This window comes from Labrus bergylta, chromosome 18 (genome assembly GCF_963930695.1).
Source record: "Labrus bergylta chromosome 18, fLabBer1.1, whole genome shotgun sequence".
Classification (NCBI taxonomy): domain Eukaryota; kingdom Metazoa; phylum Chordata; class Actinopteri; order Labriformes; family Labridae; genus Labrus; species Labrus bergylta.
The window spans coordinates 20,640,845-20,654,469 of NC_089212.1; the positions used below are offsets into that span (position 1 = coordinate 20,640,845).

Genomic DNA, 13,625 nt, shown 5'->3' on the forward strand with positions numbered 1-13,625 from the left:
TGTCATGGCTTTGGAGTATCTAGAACTAATTCTTGATTTATTCATATCGTCAATATTCACTTTTTACAGGAATACAATTCAGTTCACGCCTACTCAGATTGAAGCCATTCGAGCAGGGATGCAGCCAGGACTCACCATGGTAAGGACTTTCTTTTTGAATCATATGTTCCTCACATAAGCTTCAAAGGTCACATATTATGCAAAATACAAATGACCTTTTTTTCAAATGCTAATGTGTATGTAGTCTGTCTACAAACCCCCCAATTATGAGAAAAGTCCATCCCCTGCTCCACTTTTCAGAAAACGTGTGTTCAAACAGGCCGTTTGGAGATTTTATCTTTGTGATGTTGAAAAAGGCAGTAACCCCTCCCCCAGGCGGATGACACTCCCACAGCGAGGTGTATGTTCTGCTCTATGAGTCTGCCTTCTCGCTGTAAACAATTGGACATGGAGCAAGAAAGCCCGAGTTAGCCAAGCCCTTCCAGAGAGGCGGCGTGGTCTGACAAAGCTCATTAGCATTTAAAGCTACAGACACAGAAACAGCCTGTTCTGAGCAGGGCTGAAAAAGAGGGGTTTATATACATGATCAAATACAGGATCAGAGTGGATTTTTAATAAGAAACTCCACAGACATGTTTTGGTGACCTCTGAGACTTATTGAAATGTCTTGAAAAGGAGGACATTATATGGCCTTTAAGACTTAATATAAGCAACTAAAAGAAAATCAGGAAGATATAATTGATCTAAAAATATCTCAGCAGTGCAGACTCCAGCATAAAGTTATCATGGATGCCTACTTTTTATGGAAAACATGCCAAGTCACCTTATTTATTTTTGCTTGTAAGATTGCATTGAGAGCAGTACAACAAGAAACTAAACTTTAAACTTGTTCACCACCACAACCCTGGGTTGCATTGTACTGACTAATCTTTAAGCTTCCTGGTGCTCCAGTGAGTGCTGATACTGCAGGTGCATACTGCTCCTGCTTGCTGTTATGAAGCCAAAGATTTGCAGCCATTAATCTTAGTGATGCACACCAAGGGAATTCCCACACAGTAAATATGCTACTGTTCAGTGTCCTTAACTCCATCACTCATGTAGAGTGATGACAAAAAAAAACCTGAAACCCTCTCTGTAAATTTACCCGTGCTGATGAAACAGTCCTCCACGCATAAACTAGCATAGGCTTACAGCTATGTATGTGTGTAAAGCTACAGCCAACGCTCTTCCTTCCAGCCTACTATAGTCATTTTAAGAGAAATATAACACCCCAACTTTGACTAAAGTGCTATTCTGATGTGGTGATTGGATGCTGGCAGTAGGGTGTGAGTTATTTATTGTGCTGCCAGTCGAGGTAAATATGGCAAGTACGCTATCAGCAGAGTCATAAAACAACTCTGCATGCTTGCTCCTCTCCTCTCCTCTCCTCTCCTCTCCTCTCCTCTCCTCTCCTCTCCTCTCCTCTCCTCTCCTCTCCTCTCACACCCACCTCCCAGTCTTCCTGGCTTTCGGCTTTCATGTCAGGAAACCAAGGAACTGATTACTGATTAATGCAGGAATGTCTAATTGTGCTGACTATTTTAGCCAAATTTATTCACCCGAGGTACGCAAACTAATACCAACCTGTTTCATGAATATTTATTTAGTCAATTAAATGTGCTAAATCCCATTACCAAGAAGGCCTATTATCTCGGTAAGTTGAGCAGTAATTCTAGTAGAGAGATGAAGGATTACTAGGACAACGTACTTCAAATATATACACTTATATACTTATGTACTTATACTTTCTCCCTCTTTCGTCTCTCTGTTTCTTCACCCAAACGTGCAATCGCTGGGTCTTGACATGCCTTGCGACACCTCAGCCTTGTTGCATTGTGTATATCATTGCGTGGCTAACATTGGGGCACCAGCTTAGCCCGTTCTGACATGCCCATGGCCAAGCTGTCACAACCACTAGGGTGTCTCCAAGGAAAGGGCCTTTGCCTCGAGACTGAACTTCATATTGTGCTTATATTGTTTTTTTCTATTATCACTTTTTTTTTTGTATATATCATCCCTCCTCACCCCCTCTTGCTGTGTCTCTAGGTTGTTGGACCACCAGGCACTGGAAAGACAGATGTTGCTGTCCAGATCATCTCAAACCTCTATCACAACTTTCCAGAGCAGAGGACCCTCATAGTGACCCACTCCAACCAGGTAAACTGGCCACACTGGCCGCATTACTGCTCATGAACTTCCATTGCACTTCTCTCCTCTCTGAAAAAAATGTCCCCCAAACTCGGCTTTCTGGTGAATTAAGAGCTTGTACTCAGATCTGCCCATTAATCAGCCGATAGTCATATTCAAACCATGGAGGAAAAATTAAAATCTTAAGCTCCCCGGTGCCCCGGTCTTCTCCCCTCAGTATTTAATCATAAAGTAATCTGCTGCTGTTTTATTCCAGTGGAAGCCTGCCAAGAAGAACTTTATCCACAAGAAGAATAAATGAATAGAGCAATGCAAAAACCCTTACTTTGTTGAATAGTTTCTTTTTCAATTCATATTTTTTATGCAGAAAAGGACTACAGCTTCATGGCTTGCAAATGCCTCACATATAATAAAGATAAACATCATTTTATATTCAAAATGAAGCAAGTTCATGAGAATTGAATCAGAAAAATTGAGTAAAAACGGGTGAATATGCAGGCCCAGTTGATAGATGACAAAATAAACATATTTAATCTGCTCATGTTGACTCGTTATGATTTATTTCCCCACCAGGCTCTGAATCAGCTGTTTGAAAAGATCATGGCTCTGGATATCGACGAGCGCCACCTCCTGCGTCTGGGCCACGGAGAAGAGGAATTGGAGACGGAGAAAGATTTTAGCAGGTGGGGACAGCTGAGGACAGACGGAGAGGGAAAACTCACACTCAGATATGTACAACTTAAAAAAAACGAACACGTGCAGGGTTGGAAAGTGATTCCAACAAAGGCTGACATGCTTATAATGCGTTAACACTTCGGTGAAATCAAAGAATACAACACACAATCACAGTTATGTTAAGCAAAGAATCTCAGCTGCCCACGTTGTATGCAGTCTTATCTAGCACAGTGATGAGACTACCTGATACTCCCATGTGCCAGGCCAAAGACCTGTTTTATCTTCATTAGACATCGTGACCTCTGAGGGGTTTCCACCAGTGGTAGGGATCTCTCCCCCCCCTACAGCCCTCGACTCAAGAGCCACTATCTGATTAACCCTGTCATCACTGCTCTGGACCACATGGACTTACTCATATCCTTTCTTAGTTGCCACTCTTGACAAAAAAAACAAACCCGCCCCTTATGAGCAGATTGGCAACAAGATAAATAAAGACTGACAGCAGGGTGAAAAACCTGAAAAGTTAATGATGAGATTTTTTATTTCCAGAGCTCCAGCTGAATTTCCTTAGAAGTTAAATATAACTCACTAACTGTGAATGTGGAGGGAAAGAAAAATCCTAGTGCCATTCTCCTGAAGTGTATGCCTTGATCTCATATCGCCATGGTTACAGCTATGGTTGAACAAAATCATTTAAAACACACATCATTTAACATTTTAAAATAAGGAAACGTTGTTGCATATACATTAAAGATATAATATGTAGAATTTAGTGACAGTGTTTACATTCAAATATGTAAATTAATAAAAAATTGACAAAAAATTTTTTTAAATAAAAACATCATTTAAATTATACTTGGCTACATCGTCGGTAAACATATTCTCTGTTTGTCGGTTTCACCAGTTTGTCGTGAACACAAAGTTCGTTTTCACCGGGGCTCCCATGATTCCCCGCCAGCCTCGACATCATCTTTTGTTATTGTTTTGATTGAGAGCCCCCTGGTGGCTTATTTGACATACTCTGCGCTTAAATGTAATGCACAGATAATAGAAATACTAAAAACGAGTTGAACCGAGATGAAGCTTTAAATATTTCCACATTTCCCCAAATGAGGCATACATTAGGGCTGTGAATGAATAATGAATTCACATAAATGAGTGAATTATTAAATGAATAAATACATGCAAACACACATTATGTCATGAATAAATACTTTTATCAACAGAGGAATAAACATTCAGTTTCAAAACCTAAAGTGACTGAACCCTTACATAAAACACACAGCCAGTATCCCTCATAGAGCACGGGGGGATGGCAGAACACATGGCCTCAGACTGAAACCACTAGAGTCCTTTTAAGGAAGCCCCAGTTGTTCCCAGCTCTCTCACCACTGTCTTTGTGTAAACCTGCACCATGTGTGTGTGCGTGTATTGTAGTGCCTTGAAGGATAGTGACTCAGCCCTTACTACTGAGACACATTGAGATGGGAAAAGCGACATTTGGGGGGGGGTGGAGTGCACTTTAAGCATTCATGACTGATTTCAGAGAGTGAGATTATCTCGAGATACCCAAAACAACTCCGGTTCTACATGACTGCAGCTATATTTGACACCATAATAAGATGAATCAGCTTGGACATTTTTGCTTTTTTACTAGCAAAGCTTGTTCGCCAACTCCTGAGTATAAATAGCCCTTCTTTATTTAATATTAATTCAGTTTTCAAGCTGTTACTATTTAAAGTTTTCATATAGCCTACATTTTTAATTACCACCTTATCCATCTGTGTCGCCGAGCAAATTACACCTTATAGCTCTTAGCAACCCTTACCGAAGAAGAAGGGAGGGATGATGCATGTCCCTCATTTGCTTACGCTCTCTGTAAGACTACTGCTCAGTGCGCGTGTATGCCTGTCGTATGAATAGCAGTGTGCAGGAACCGGGGTCTGCACATGGAAGCAGTTAATTCTTAAATTATGCAGCAACACAGACATAAAAGAAAGAGCCTTAGCTTGCAGCATTTAATATGTTCCCGCCTGCTTGGCTGCCTGAAAACAACATGCAGACTCCACTCTCCTTCCACCCCGCTGACACCAGCGAGAGGAGAGAGCCGGAGAGTTTTAATTAACGCTGTATATGAGATGACAAAATGGAAGGCAGCGCTCCTCCGAAATGCCTAACAAAGGCAGAGCTACGGCACCATTAATTAACAATGCCTCCCTGCATTTCAGGATGAATTTTGTGCTGATTTAATGAGGTCTTGAGGGGTGAAAATTGGTGGCAGTATAGGGTAGATTTTCTGAAATATCCAAGATGTTTGTTTAGTTCAGGCACAGTTACTGCCTGTGTGTGCAAAAACATTTTTTATTGGATTTTCCCGCACACACAAAAAAGAGCAAAGGAAATATCATCCTCTTGATAAATTCTGTTGTTCACACCTGTGTATCTATTCTGAGTTTTCTGTCTTAGTAGCTGAATACAGGTCGTCACCCTGTGAACAAGGTCACTGCCTGTTTTTTTTCTCTTTTTTTTTTCCATTTTTTATTCAGGCCAAACAGGCGCAGCACCGTGATTGTCTTTGAGTCATCTGCTGACGGAGAATCTTTGCAGAGGGTTTAAAAATAGAGTTCACCTCTAGTATTACCCTGTGACCCCTCCCACTTCCTGTCGCCCTGTGCTGTGCGTGCTGTGTGTCTCGGTGTCACTTGATAATTGCTTTTAAGCTGTATTGTTTGGCTGCACAATAGGATGCATGATGAACCTTAAATAAACCTAATGTAAAGTCAAGGACAGTCATTGCCCCCCTTTAACATCTGTGCTCCATCAGGACATGCTAACAATATATTTTACATATTTGAGTACTTAAATGACCAGGCTTTTCTTCACTGCTCTAAGCAAAGGGAACAAATATAAGCCTCCACCTCCTTCAAATCATAATTTTAACCTGTAATACTTGTCTGCCTTACTCCTCATTTTTCCCAATCACTGAGTAACTGTCTTCTCTTGTATGTCTCCAGATATGGAAGGGTCAACTATGTCCTTGCTAGAAGACTGGAGCTCCTCAGGGAGGTGGGGAGGCTGCAGGAGAGCTTGGATGTTCCAGGAGATGTTTCTTACACCTGTGAGACCGCAGGACACTTCTACCTCTACCAGGTAAATCTATAACGAGGTGTTTAGAACCTTCTGTCATTTGCAGAGGAAATAACATGTCATTGTCCACCAATGTTGAATAAGCTACACTATTTATTGGGATTCAGCGTTAGTTCATGAGTTGTCTGCTTATTAAACACGTCTATATTATTCCTGTTATTAAAGCTCTAGTGTTAGAGTTCATATCTGATCATGCTCCCGCCTTGCCAGAACTGTCAGTTGTCACTTTGGCACATACACATCTGTGGTTCCTTATGAATTTTGTTGCTGCATGCAGATTGGATTCTCCGCCCACACTTCATTTTAGCTGAGTTCTTGTGTTTATTCTAGCTTTGAAAACTTGCTGACAGTGTAGTTCTGCAACATTTGAAGATGTAAATGTCGAGAAGAATCCGTCACACACAAAATACCCTGGCAGTGATAAAAGATAAGAATACCAGGGTACAAAGAGCCAGTACTTAATTGGTACCGGTTCCTGATTGGTCACTACTTAAATATTGATATGCTCCTTAACGAACGGTGCTGCTATAACTTATTCAAACATAGCAAAATGTGGATGGTTAATTCCTATTGTCCCTAAATGATGACAAAGCAGCAAGTTCCAGCCAGTTTTAAGTTTTGTGACCTCGGTAAGGGTTTATAATCCAGAGACTGTGTCTGACAAGGAGAAACATTCAAAAGTGTGGGCTCACACATGACATTTAACCCAAATAAAAAAAAAAGAAATGTTCAAAGCAGTTGTGTCTGAAGGGGCTTTCTCGGGCTATCTAACAAAGAAAATGTACAAAAAAATCTGAAGCAGTGCAGCGTCACCTTAGTGGCAGCTCTAACTACCTCCTCAATGTTTTGTTTTTTCAGTGGCTAGAATATGGAATCATTATCGATACCCTCACAGTATAAATGTTGGTATTGGTATCAATGAAATCCTATCTCTAAAACTTGCATATATAGACCTGCTTAAGGGTTTGTTGGTTGTCCTAATAGTCCATACAGACAGATACTAAGCATGTCATTAAGTTAAGTCCTCCAGCAGACTCATTAATGTTAAAGTTTTTTTATTTTCACGGGAGTATTTATAGAACTAGGCCCCCCTGCTGTGTAGTGTATCTGGTTTATTAGGTGCTCAGCGGGGGCACCTGTATACAAGTGAGGCTTTCTATTTTCATCATGAATGTGTAATGTTTGTGATGGTCACATAAGTAATGAGAAAGTGCAGCAGGCATCATTGAGCTGCACAGAGGCATGCAGAACACCAGCTGTGTGATCATACAGCATTTCTTGTAGGATTCAGATAAACTAGGTGGAGACTTGAGTAGTGGGCATACCTCGAGATACCATGATGTTCTTTATGCAGCATAAAACAATGAATTCACTTTGTTTGTTTAGTTATTGTCTGTGATTAAACACCTCTGTGCTGCCACAGTCCTTTAGTGTGAACAGGTATGACTTGCCCATCAATAACATTCAATTACTACCAATAAAACATGGCATCCTGCTCCGCCTTTCAAGCAGTAAGAGAGTGCTGAATATGTCTGAAACATGTAAAAAAAAAAAAAAAAAAAAAGACGTGTGTTGTAGTGTGATTGCACAAAGACACACAGGACCTGAAGTGTTTTGGATTCTCTATTACACACCAAACACTTTGATTCAGCGACCTAACGCGGCATGTCTTATCTTCCCTCCTCTTCAGGTGATATCCCGCTGGGAAGAATACATGAGTAAAGTCCGTCCCAAACAGGGGAAGAAGGTGGACGCACAAGCTGTTGCTGCACATTTTCCCTTCCCCAAGTACTTCTCCAACGCCCCCCAGCCCGTGTTCAAAGGCCGCTCATATGAAGAGGACATGGACATCGCAGAGGGCTGCTACCGCCACATCAAGAAAATATTCACCCAGCTGGAGGTAAGAATGAAACACCAACACACACACACATATACTGTTCTTTAGGTCCCTTTAATGATGACACCCAGTGGGAATGAAGGAGGTAACTTAGAAGCAGTAGGCAAAGACAATATTATTTATAGAGCAAATGTCTATGTTCATTTGATCTAAAATATAACACTTAAAAAGGAAACATATATACAAACAAGCAGACAGACAGAATAAAGTGGTATTTAAAGCACAATTCAACTGATATTGTCAAACACAAATCTGGTGTTTACGTCACACTTTCAATACCTTAAGCAGCCCTTTCTCTAGACACAACGTGCTGGGTTACGTGCAACGTGGACAAGGCTGGGGGTGCAACTTTTTAACAGTTGCTTATTTTACATCTTATATCATAATCACACATTTAATGAAAACAGTGCTATACTGTTAGGTAAATGAGTCTTGTGGAGTGCCGGTTTGACTGAAAAGACTCTTAAATTATAGGCTACAAGTGACCAGTGCAGGTGGGCAATGACTCAGGCCTAATCGGTTGTGGGCTGTGCTTCTAAACTTCACAACTGTCAGCATTACTGTTGGCTGAGAGCTCAACTACTCGCTAGCAGGCCTGCAAACTAGTGTTGTAGTACTGTACTAGAATCAGTCTTGGTTTCAAGACCGGTCTCAAGACCACTTTTTGAAGGTCTCTACTTGGAAACGAAAGCATTTTTACTCAGTCTTGTCTCAGTCTCAGACTGAGTGGATTCTGGATTTTTCAATCAAGACTAGTCAAGACCACCGCTGACAGGCAAACAAATAACTTAAATTCATCCATAATTTGATTTTTATCCCCCGGTCACGTCCACAACCTTCTGGGTGTTACGGTCTAACTGAGTGACACGCCCGGCGCACACAAAATGATGATTTTTAAATTGTTATTTATTGTCTTGGTCTTGGTCTCGGTCTCGCCCTGCCTTGGTCTTGGTCACTACATGTCTTGGTCTTGTCTCGGTCTTGGAGCATTCTGGCCTCGGGTAGAATTTGCTGACCGTAAATCTTCACAGGATGACAGTTTACATTTTTTTTTTCCTGTGGGAGACCCTCAAAGACAGACTGCCTCTTATTATATACCGGTGATATTTATATTTTGGAGTATTTGACCAGTTATAATTTCAAATATGAATATCATTTTAAACATGAACATTTGAGGTACGGATGTTTTGCCTTAACACAAAGAGGCTTCATTGTCAGCAGTGTTTAAAGACATTTACTATTTCCCAGCTGTGCTTCCAGGTGTTGCACAATCCCCCATCCATGACTAACTGTGCCTTCCTGGCCACCACAGTGACAGGTTGTTGTTGTAGATTAACAGCAGTTTGTCAGACACTGGTCGTGCCTTTGTGCATCTGTCTGCTTCTAAGCTGCTCCTCTGCCTTGTTTGCATCTCTCTGAGTTTCACCGCCTCTCTTTGCTTCAGTCAAAAGAGTGAATCCTTACATAAGAAACTTAACAGTCCTTTACTGTGTATTTGTAGAAATGATTGCTGACCCTTTTAAAAAGATAAGTGCTTCAACAAAGTGATAGAGGCTATTACTGCTTATCTTTTTTACTCTCTCCGTCACTCTTTTTGCACACTTTGGCACTCACAGGCACACACACAGCTGAATGCGGTATCATTCCTCCTCGGCCCATCTAGCATTTCTATAGGGCTAACAATAACATTTCAGATTTATGGGAACACCAAGAAGGTCTCAGAAAAGCAATAAAGAAGTTATTGGCTGGAGGTAATATCCCCAACACGTGTGGTGACCTTGATTTATCTGGCTGGCCTCTGTATCACTGCATCACAGCACCTCTCCCTCCTCCCTCAGCCTCACCCATGCTGCAGTGAAATCTGTACGCCCATTAAGAGGGATCACTGTCTGGTGCAGAATAGACGAAGCAGCATTCTGCTGAATGTTCTCATCTATATGCCTTTTCAAATCCAAAAACAGTTTGCATAGTCAGTCACAGGAATATCCTGATAATTAACTGCTGAACAGACAGATGGACAGGTACATGGCGTGTCTCCTGGGCTCCTCCTGTATAAACATCTCCTGTTTCCTCCTCTGCAGTCCCACCACATATTGACTGTTGTTTACTTCTATTTCCTCTCTCTCTCTCTCTCGCTCTCTTCTGTGTCTGTGAAACCAAAGCTTCTTGATTTCATCCTTCAAGCGCTCTGGAGCCACAGGGGTTAAAAATAGAACTCATCAATATTGCATGTTTTGATTGGTTTAATATTAATGCTAAAATAGTAACACATTAAATATTTATATACCCCAGTGCTGTCCACTTCCTCCCGCCCTCTTCGCCTTCCTCACCCCTCCACGGCTAGTGTGGCAGCTTAATGATAGCCTGCCTGTTTACCCATAGTTCTTCTCTTCACTCCACCCCCCCTGCTGTGGGGATATACTGGTGCCATGATATCGACACACTGAAGGGAGTTTATTTTCTTTCTGCAAAAACTGTCCTGAATCATTCAAAGCCATGTAAGAAAATCTGTGCTAAAGTGTTCTCCAAGCTTCGGTTATTGAACAGATATCTACACCCAGCATCCTTTCCACAGAGCAGCCCTGACTGATATCTGTTTCACTCCATTACGGGAAAATACTAGACTGTGTTTTCTAATGAAAATAGAAAGCAGGGGAGCTGTGTTTGCATGTGTTTATTTACAATTCATCACTTTGTCATCTTGATCGAAGACGCTCTTGATCATTCATGCTTTCATTTCCTCTCGCTCGGATTACTGCAACGCTGTTTTTACCCGTTTAAACCAGAAAACCAAAATGTCCAGCAGCTTTTAACAGGAAATAACAAGAGATCACACATCACCACCATTTTACCTTCTCTGCCTCGGCTCCCCATTTAGATTTGCATACACTTTAAAATCCTTGTGTTTGTGCTGACTTTTAGAGCCCTACATGGCCTAACACCACAGTGTTTTTGCCAAGCTCCTCTTCCCATACACTCCCTATTGACCGTTCCCCATACCCATTTTAAAAGACGTGTTCACTGTGCTTTCCAAGCGGTTGGTCCCAGTCTTTGGAATGCTCTCCCATTGTCTCTGCAGGCCATAGACTCCTGTAACACTTTCATTAAGCAGCTGAATACGTTTTATATTCAGACAAGCATTTGGTTAACTTATTCGTATTTCTGCACCACTCCAGTTACTGCATCAATTGTCTTATTTATTCTGCTTTTATTTCTCAATGGCATTTTGCTTTTTATGCATCACTGTACTTATTTGTTTTATTGTTGTTAGGATTTTTAACGGTTCTGCCCTGCGCTTTTTATTGTTCTCTGCTTTTCCATTTTGTTTTATTGTGTACTTGTTTTAATGTTTAGCACTTAAAGGTGTTATACAAATAAACTTGACTTACTTACTTTCTCTTGTTGGGACTAATGGGTCATATACAAGGAAAATAAAATCATCTTTTATATTGTTAGATTAAAGCCACTGTGTTTTTTCTCGATCATCTTTAAAATGTGGTTGGCAAAGATGTATTGATTGTGTATCAGATAATTGAACAGTGTAATTTGTTCCTTTTAGAGGTGTGATTATTTTACCCTCTGTAATCCTCTTATCCATCATCTCTTGACAGTCATCATCCATCATTTTGTCGCTAAATCATCTAAGTTTCCCCTCATGACCCCACTCTACGAAACACTAAACATAGCATTTTAAGACGAAACTCGCCAAATTATTCTCAGGGGTGAATAAACAGATTGTTATATTTCTTGTTTTCCTTCTTGTTTCATCATTTTATAAAACATTTATTCTTACCCCTGCCCCCCCCTCCCCTTATTTGCCTACTCATGAAGGAGTTCAGGGCCTTTGAGCTGCTCAGGAGTGGACTGGACCGCTCCAAATACCTGCTGGTGAAGGAGGCCAAAATCATCGCCATGACCTGTACACATGCTGCACTCAAACGTCATGACCTGGTGGAGCTGGGATTTAAGGTACACTCTTAAAAAAGTAGACCTCAAGACGTCAAACTGATTAAATGAAGTCACCTAATTAGTCTGAATCTGAATTTATTCCTTTTTTTTTATTAGTATGACAACATCCTGATGGAAGAAGCTGCTCAGATTCTGGAGATTGAGACCTTCATCCCCCTCCTGTTACAGGTAACACTATCCTAAGTCTAAAATGAAATACGATGTATGATGTGCAGGCTTTATTATTAAGGCTTTAAAAAAAATATAGCTGCCACTGCACGGGCTATGGTCTCTTAAAAGTTCTGACATCAGGCCCAGTTTAATCCTCTACGCAAGTCTTGTCCCTGACTTTCCCTTTTAGGGTGTGAATGATTGTCCCCAAACACAGTAATGGTGCTTGTCTTTGGTAGTTGTGCCTAATTGTCCGAGATAGTGCTAATGTCTGTTTACAGATGAGATCATTAAACACATCAGACCATCTAACAACCTCGCAACAGCTCTTCTCTTTGTCTCTCTTGTTTAGTGAGCGACAGTCAGAGTGCTTCTGCAAGGTGTGCGTCACAGTGCAACTGTAAAATCCTCCATCTCCCCTTCCCTTTCCTTATAGTTATTAAACCTTTATCAGTGATTTCAGTGATTAAATCAGCACTTGTACTGCAATGGTTGGTATATCAGATTTGTCTGAGGTCAAGCCCCAAATTAACTGAATCTAATTGGACAAATCAGGCAGCATGACGTAGACATGAGGAGAAAAGCTGCACTGGCCAGTCATCTTTAAATGCCCTCCTGGATTTGAATCTGGTTCTGTGCTGAAGATCTCATTTTACATACACTGAATAACGTTGTTAAATCATTAGACAAAACAAAACTGAATCAAGTTTGACAACATCTTATAGTTGTAGGGCACTGGGATTGTCCATGTGCACAGAGGCGAGACTTCAGACGTGATACTTTCTGTCCAAAGATTATATTTGATGAGTCTAGTAATATTGTGGTGTTTTCTCTGTTAGATGAATTGTTCTTACTTACTTTTCCCGTCTTCCCTGCAGAACCCAGAGGATGGCTACAGCAGGCTAAAGCGTTGGATCATGATTGGAGACCACCACCAGTTGCCTCCTGTCATCAAGAACATGGCCTTCCAGAAGTACTCCAACATGGAGCAGTCTCTCTTCACCCGATTTGTGCGCCTGGGAGTTCCCACCATTGACCTGGATGCACAGGGTCGTGCACGAGCAAGGTGGGTAACACTGACAGGACATGAAACTAGACATTATGCTTACGTCACAATGGATGCAAGGATTAGTCTCCTCATGAAAAAAGGTTACACACAATTGTGACTCTTGTTTTTTTTCTTTCTTCCTGTCCCACAGCCTTTGTAACCTGTACAACTGGCGTTACAAACACCTCGGTAACCTGCCTCATGTCCAGCAACTGCCTGAGTTCCAGGTCCCCAACCCTGGCCTGACCTTTGACTTCCAGCTAATTAATGTGGAGGACTTCAATGGCGTGGGAGAGTCCGAGCCCAACCCCTACTTCTACCAGGTCAGTACAAGAAGAAACCATACGAGCATTACAAAACTCTTATTTGTACTGACAGTTAAGAACATGCAAAAATGACATCTGTCAGTCCACCACATTAGACATTCAAACTTCCTCTTTATTAAGTATGTTAGCTACTGTTAATTAACTAGTCAGCTAGTCTAAGATAACACTCATTGGGCACAAATGATTTAATATGGGATCACTGTGTCTGATTAGACACAACATTTGA

General features: G+C 41.2%; 1 protein-coding gene across 3 annotated transcripts in view; it reads left to right on the forward strand.

Annotated features, from left to right (window-relative positions):
- Positions 1 to 13,625, forward strand: part of aqr (aquarius intron-binding spliceosomal factor) — a 56,296-nt gene that overhangs the window by 22,298 nt on the left and 20,373 nt on the right. For all 3 annotated transcript variants that reach the window (XM_065966459.1, XM_020638711.3, XM_065966460.1), the window contains exons 23-31: positions 70 to 139; positions 2,086 to 2,196; positions 2,761 to 2,870; positions 5,877 to 6,012; positions 7,700 to 7,909; positions 11,738 to 11,875; positions 11,972 to 12,043; positions 12,904 to 13,091; positions 13,225 to 13,396. In XM_065966459.1, the coding sequence (XP_065822531.1) occupies positions 70 to 139; positions 2,086 to 2,196; positions 2,761 to 2,870; positions 5,877 to 6,012; positions 7,700 to 7,909; positions 11,738 to 11,875; positions 11,972 to 12,043; positions 12,904 to 13,091; positions 13,225 to 13,396 (1,207 nt within the window). The remainder of the gene's footprint in view (positions 1 to 69; positions 140 to 2,085; positions 2,197 to 2,760; positions 2,871 to 5,876; positions 6,013 to 7,699; positions 7,910 to 11,737; positions 11,876 to 11,971; positions 12,044 to 12,903; positions 13,092 to 13,224; positions 13,397 to 13,625) is intronic.